The sequence below is a fragment of the Prosopis cineraria genome, unplaced genomic scaffold (genome assembly GCF_029017545.1).
Source record: "Prosopis cineraria cultivar Desert tree isolate PC_DT_omini unplaced genomic scaffold, ASM2901754v1 PC3, whole genome shotgun sequence".
NCBI classification, from domain to species: domain Eukaryota; kingdom Viridiplantae; phylum Streptophyta; class Magnoliopsida; order Fabales; family Fabaceae; genus Prosopis; species Prosopis cineraria.
This window is the reverse complement of record NW_026555334.1, coordinates 41,896,399-41,903,146: the sequence shown is the minus strand read 5'-3', so window position 1 is coordinate 41,903,146 and position 6,748 is coordinate 41,896,399. Positions and strand designations below refer to the sequence as shown.

Genomic DNA, 6,748 nt, shown 5'->3' with positions numbered 1-6,748 from the left:
TTTAAGTATATTCTTCAAAAGCATTGCACGGGAAGTAAATATTAAGGAGATAGTAGTAAGTTTTTATTGAAAAGTTTAATAATAAGCATAAAAGATTTTTGTGTAAAGCATTCCTTCAACACAAATATAATCTCCTAATCAACTTATACTTGACATTGTCAGTCCAGTATACTTTTATTTGCAAAGAAAGGTGCAATTGCATTTAAAAGAGAGCATAATGAAAAATATATTCAATTAGTCAAAATATAAGCTTTAAACATGGTGAAAAAAACTAGATTAACCATGTCTTCATTACATCCACAATTTACATTAGTTTTAATAAATGAGTGGCATAATTAGTTCATTACATTTTAAAGTTTTATAGAAATGTGAGAAAAGTAATTACACACATTTAAATAAAGTATGTAATATTTGTATTTAATTAGTTACTGCTCCCCGACGCACAGGTAGTAAAAGCTAGTATATATACTTTCTTTGTTTTTATATATAAAATATTTTTATTTAAATCACGTAAATCAATAAAAATTAATTATTTAATTAATAGCACAGTAATATTTTAATTTTACCTTTAATTATTATAGATAAAAATAAATATTTTTTAAAGTAAATTAATAAGAGTATTTATATATTTTTTAATCTAATAAAGATATAATAATTTATTTTTTAAAAAATATTAATAATCTCTTATATTTTAAAAAAAGAAAATTTTAAAAAAATTTCATGAAGGGATGGCGGGAGCATACAAACAAACCAGCGGTCACGACTATCGCGCGTCTGCACCGCGTGGTTGAAGTCTGCTGTCGGTACTCGAATAAAACGCAGTTGACGTCGTCGTCTAACCGAAGCATAAAAATAAGAGTAATTAATTAATAATAAATCATTGCAAGCTGCGTCCACCGACTAAGTTCTGGTTGAAAATTTTCCAGATTCCATTCACCTCGATTCCAAGGACCAAGGGTATTCTTGATTGCTTGCATTTTTCTGAATTCCGATGGCTAACAACGAAGATAATCACGAGGAGACAAGTCCTCTTCTCCAGCAATGTCAAGAAGCTGGAAAGACTGACAGGAAGCACGACTCATCCAAAACAGGTCCAGCGTCACCAGAGTCTCCGGCATCGGAGCCCGTTATCGGAAATGGGTACGGATGGACTGCCGATGGCCTCCCTTTAGCGCACGGGAGCGTGGTGGGCGAGCCTATGGGTCGGGGCCTTTGGAACTCCAGTATTTGTGCTTGTCTCGGGCGTAACGATGAGTTCTGCAGCAGCGATCTTGAAGTTTGTAAGCTTGTTTCTTAATAATACGCACTTGGATTTAAAGTTTGGGAAATTAAAATTCGATTGTCTCTATTTTTTGCCCTTGTAAATTACAAGCGAGCTCCCATTGGATTTTCATTATTGCTTATAGACACGTTCAACTCCCATGTTCAAACGATGAAACATACGAGGTTAGTTGATTAGAAGAATATTTTGCATAATTGGATCTCATTAGATTTGTTCGTAAAGAATGGCCTGGTTATATTTCTTTTATGTATGGGGAGAATTCTTGCTCGCTAGCGTTTCCACTTTCCGGCTTCCTTTTAACTCGAAAATGCATGCCCATAACGCGTTCTTTCAGGCGAATTTGCTTTTCAATAGACGGTGCAAAGATTCTCTCTTTTGTAATTTATGGGGAATAACTTGCTCAAAATTTGTGTATTGCCAGGGCAATTATCAAATAATTGCTGAAAGCCCAGCTGCGAGCTGTTCGGTTGAATTTAGGTTTCACACTTATCTTGTGTAGTTGTTTGGTTTTAGGGCTTAGGCTGGCTCCCAAGCCACATGGAAAGGTTGAAACATTGATTATTGTGTTCATTTATTAATGTTGCCCTGCTTTTGTGTATTATCAAAGGATATTATAAGCCTTGTGGATATTAAGATTTTTGTTCCTTTGTTTCTTTTTTCCCCCTCTCAAATTCCTAATTTCCCCACTTTTCTAATGCTTGAACTATGATATGAACTAGGTCTTCTTGGAAGTGTAGCTCCTTGTGTGCTGTATGGAAGCAATGTTGAGAGGCTTGGATCTGCGCCTGGGACTTTTGCTAATCATTGCTTGACTTATAGCGGCCTGTACTTTATTGGGAATTCCCTTTTTGGCTGGAATTGTCTAGCTCCATGGTTTTCTTATCCTAGCCGTACTGCTATTCGCCAGAAGTTCAATTTAGAGGCAAGCTATTTTTATGTCTTTTCCTCTGCAGAATATATAGTATTAAATACGTTGTCACTCTCACTTCGATTCAAACTTTGTTAGATTCTTAGCTATCAATGATGGATGTAGTACAAAACATCTGAAGCATTCAAAATGTAAAATTTCATAAATTAAAGCATTACAATATGCGAGAGAAGTATATGCCGTACTCTTTCATGCTCTCTTGGACCTTATCTTTCTAAAAATCAATGTTCAAAGTTGTCCCATGATTAAAATGCTGCATTAACGGTGCTGTCTAATGTTACAGATGAATGATGATTCCACACTCTTCACTTTCTCCAAAAAACTTAATTGTGCCAAATTTCTAGTTGTGAAAGTGAACTTGGGGATTTTGGATATGTTGAATCTCTATCGTATTGTGGCTTGTTGCTTCCTGTATTATGCACTGGACTTGGACAGTTTGCTTTAGTGACAGGTTTATGTGTCACCAAAATGTTAAATTTGGTGAAAATCAATCCAGTCAAAATAAAGCATCCTTTTCATGTATTCATCTACGACTTTGTTGTTTCCTTCACTTCTTGATCGAGAGAACGGTCCTACTTGAAATTTTTTTCGCATAAAGAGGGATCAGATTCTGAAGTTAATACTTTTTTTTTTTTTGGTGGTAATTTAGGTGTAAGATCAACCAGCTAGATTAAGTGAGTAAATTTTCTTTTCTATGTAGATTTGTGTGGAAATCCAGGGGGTTGACGGTTCAGTTAATTTGCTTTTTAAGTTTTGGTCATTTTAACTGAAGGTGTATTAAATATCAAGTTTTTATTGCTTCAAATTTAATAAGCTGTCCCATCCTGATGACTAGGGCAATAAGAGGTATGCACTTTGAATATTTTACAATGAGTTCAATTTATTGAATAAATCCTGGTCTTTACAACCAGGGAAGTTGTGAGGCACTCAATAGATCATGTGGGTGCTGTGGATGCTTTTTGGAAGATGAGATGCAGCGTGAACAGTGTGAATCAGCCTGTGACTTTGCAACTCATGTATTCTGTCATGCATGTGCCCTTTGCCAAGAGGCTCGTGAGCTGCGTCGCAGGCTTCCCCATCCTGGCCTTAATGCCCAACCACCAGTCTTGGTTATGATCCCACCGGCAGAGCAGACCATGGGACGCGAGGCTTGAAAATTACTTTCATCTCGAGAGTGCTGTTTCTATATGTTATTCCTGAGTGTTGACTTAATATAGTTTGTATGTTGTACAACTGTGGTAAACCTCTTGCGTGAAGATTCTTCTCTTGCTGGTTGTCTGGTATAGGCGAAAGCAGGAGATTGATATTTGTCAGTTTGCTATTATTGCTGTTTTGTTATTTATGTTATTTTATAGTATTGTATTTAGACTGCAATAATTTGTGAAGAACTTTCTTCCACTTTCTTTGCGTGATTGTTTGGTTTATCGCACCAAATCATCATCAATATACCAAATAGTGTGTGTGTGAGAGAGAGATAGAGTGAGAGAGAGGGAGGGAGAGAGGAAGGAGGCTGTATTTGTGAATCATGAATATTATATCTCATTTCTAAATTCTTTCTATGCAAGTGCAGGCGGGGTGATTGTTGTGAAGTAGTTTTACAAGGTTGTTGGTACTAAAAAATTAGTAGTAATTCTGCGCAAGGTTCCTCAAATGTTGACGTGAATCCTTTCAGTGTTGTTGCAGCCCAAGTTGAATCTTGCATGACATCGATAAGACTTGATCTGTTAACCTTTTCTTTTCTATTTTCCTTCATGATTAATTAACTAATATTATGATGTAATAATCGAAGAGCCGGAAAATGGCAAATATTACTCTAAGCACCCATGGAGGGTGATGGAGAGTCATTAGACAGCGTACTCCACCAACCACTAGGGAGAGTATTATTGTAGCACATTGGTGATCCCAGTTTAATTGCACTTGCAATTACGAAGAAGCCCTCCACACGCTGCCCCCTGTCTAGAAACAAGAGTGATGCCGACTATGTAGCTCAGCTCAACCTCACGCTTTGCTCAATCTGAAGGCAGCAAGCCAACCGACATACCAGTTACTTTCTCCAAATGTCAGGTCAATCCAGCACATGCAGTTTGCTTTTAGCTTTTCTTTAAATTCTCCTCACTAGTTTGCTATGACCATCTATATCTCCATAGTCCTGATTCTTATAATTTTGTTCTTTATAGAACACGTGCAGATTTGTTCTTGCGAAAACTGAAAGAAACCGATCGACAAAGAATTAGAAGAGCCTCTTTCCTAAAGAATAGAACGCGGGCACGAAAAATGATGACTTAAGCGTGAAACGGCCTGTTCCAACTACTTCCAACTACATTGACAAAGGACTGGTTTATGTGGGTAAGGTCAGCCAAAAGAAAATGCAAATTCACAACTGAGAAAAGGCTAAAGAACGGCCTACTAAAAAAATTAAAATAAAATAAACTTCTTCTGAAGAGTTTCGTTTAACAACACAGAACCTGAAGTGAGTTCTAAGTCCCTATTCTCCAGGAGCGGAAACAGCCTGCTTCAGTCTCTCCCTTTTCATCTTTTTCTTAGAGACTGGCTTCTTTTTTCTGGGAGGGAGGTTCTTCTGTGCATACATGTAAAGTATATAATTTCCAATGAGGAATGTCAATAGCAGCCCACCAACAAGCAGGAGAATTATTAATACTGGGTTGAACCCTTGAGTTTCAGACTTCTTGATCACGTCTCCCTGTGGTGTGTCCAAAGAATAGCATCTCAATACAGATCAGAAAGCAATCAGCAAATGCTCTAGCAAAAGTAGTTATCCCGTTTAAAGATGGGGGGCAAAAACAGACTTGCGATTAGTCACTATCAATTGTCTAAGAGCAATCCTTGTAATAGTGATAACAGGAAAAGTCTCCAAACATTTGAGAAATCATAAGATACGAGAAGATAAAGGCTGTCTTGCACATCTTAATTTGCTAGATGCGGAATTTTTTACATTTTGGCCTTGATCATGATGGATAAGTTCTTCAGATAAACGTTTTTTTGGTCATAAAGTCTGTGAGCAACATTAATCAATAATTTCGTTATATTCAGCCAAGATATGTTAAGGTCAGGTGTTATGACTTATTTTCTCAGTTATACAATAAGGGCAAGCACGAAATTATACGAGCGATGATATAACATACAACAAGAGAAACATCACATTATATTCATCGAACAACTTATTAGCAGCCTTGCAGAAAATTTAGCAGAAATGCTGACTTCCAAGCAAGCTTGACGGTCAAATACAAATTGAGGAGAGGCTATGGTTGCAACTTGAAAGGCTTCAGGCTATTTCTCATAAACATGTTGTAAAGCCGCAGAATTTTGAAGCAACAAGGCCAGTGCAAGGACGCGGTACAATACGACACTAATTCATAAATGAAGTTCATATTCTATTTCACTCCGGTGGAAGAAAAATATCAAAACTGAACCTTCCAGCGCTTGTGTATGTTACCATTTGCAAAGCGATTCCATAGAATTACGTATCCATCAGGCATATAGTTTACACAGTCGTTGAGTTCAACTTCGAAAATTCACCGCAACCAGAAACTTACCTTAAAAGTTAATAGCTTGATAGTGCATATGGTTATTACGAATATTCAGTGATTCCAATTTTTGAAGGGTCAAGCGAATTTTGTGTCCTTTTAGAATATAATGCAATGCATAACAAAAAAGTTGAAGGTACAGCGTTCAACACTTCAAACGAAACAGTTCTTCAAACATTTTAATGAGTCCAGGGATCTGAGCTGCGTATATGATAAACACCTGTCGCTAATGCCTCAAATAAACTAAGTTCCACTAGTGTAGCTAGTGGACAACCTAGGTCGAATTCTCCTAGTGAGTTGGATTTGAATCAAGTTAGAATGGTGTTAAAAATGTGATAAACAGCAATAAAGCGGTTGGTTGAAGAGTTTAAGAAGTCACTAAAATAAAACTATTCTAATGTTTGTGAATTTTCCAAATTTATGAGTGAAATGAGAGTGAATTAGTGTTTGCAATCAAAATGTATAGGATCTTTAGGAATAAGAGTTGAAGCCTATCCTAGCCAAATTAAATTGCCAAGTCACCTCAATGTATTGGTCAAATGAGCCTAAGTAATCACTCAAGCTTGGTCATAAAGCTTTTCAAAAATTCCTAGTATCCTAAGTGATTAATGGTAGTTTTATTTAACCAATTAACACCACCAATGCGCAATAAGTATAATGACATCAAGTATGGCCAATGTATAGCACAAAATTCACTTGGAAAATGAGTTCTAATTGGATAAATCAAGTTCCAAGTATCCCAAAATGATATCAACACAATACTAATGCAATAAAAACCAATATAGTACCAACAATAACAACATAATATGAAGTTCAGGCTATGTCCGAGGGCCAAGCGAAAATTCCAGCAAGCAACCCAATTCTCAACGTACCATTATAAAAAATCAACTAAGCATTTCATTAAACACATAGCCTACACTAGTTCTAAAGTCCAAATTCTAATCAAGAAATAGAAATTGTAACTAGAATCAAGATAGAGATGACTTAGTCCCT

The 6,748-nt window shown here is 36.4% G+C and overlaps 2 protein-coding genes across 2 annotated transcripts; one reads left to right on the top strand and one right to left on the bottom strand.

Moving 5' to 3' along the window:
- Positions 1-878: 878 nt before the first annotated feature.
- On the top strand, positions 879-3,608 carry LOC129305808 (cell number regulator 8-like). Its single transcript, XM_054945913.1, has 3 exons — positions 879-1,280; positions 2,002-2,204; positions 3,122-3,608. Exons 1-3 carry the CDS (start codon positions 992-994, stop codon positions 3,362-3,364), a joined length of 735 nt encoding a protein of 244 aa, XP_054801888.1. The 5' UTR covers positions 879-991; the 3' UTR covers positions 3,365-3,608.
- Positions 3,609-4,485: 877 nt separating this feature from the next.
- On the bottom strand, positions 4,486-4,947 carry LOC129305618 (DNA-binding protein S1FA-like; the record flags this gene model as incomplete). The annotated part of the gene is made up of 1 exon (XM_054945603.1): positions 4,486-4,947. A coding segment is annotated over one exon (252 nt), but the record flags the coding sequence as incomplete, so codon positions are not given.
- Positions 4,948-6,748: the final 1,801 nt, after the last annotated feature.

Coding starts and splice junctions, on each gene's coding strand:
- LOC129305808 (XM_054945913.1), top strand. CDS start 992: ATGGCTAACAACGAAGATAATCACGAGGAGACAAGTCCTCTTCTCCAG. Junction 1,281..2,001: donor CAGCAGCGATCTTGAAGTTT/GTAAGCTTGTTT, acceptor GATATGAACTAG/GTCTTCTTGGAAGTGTAGCT. Junction 2,205..3,121: donor GCCAGAAGTTCAATTTAGAG/GCAAGCTATTTT, acceptor CTTTACAACCAG/GGAAGTTGTGAGGCACTCAA.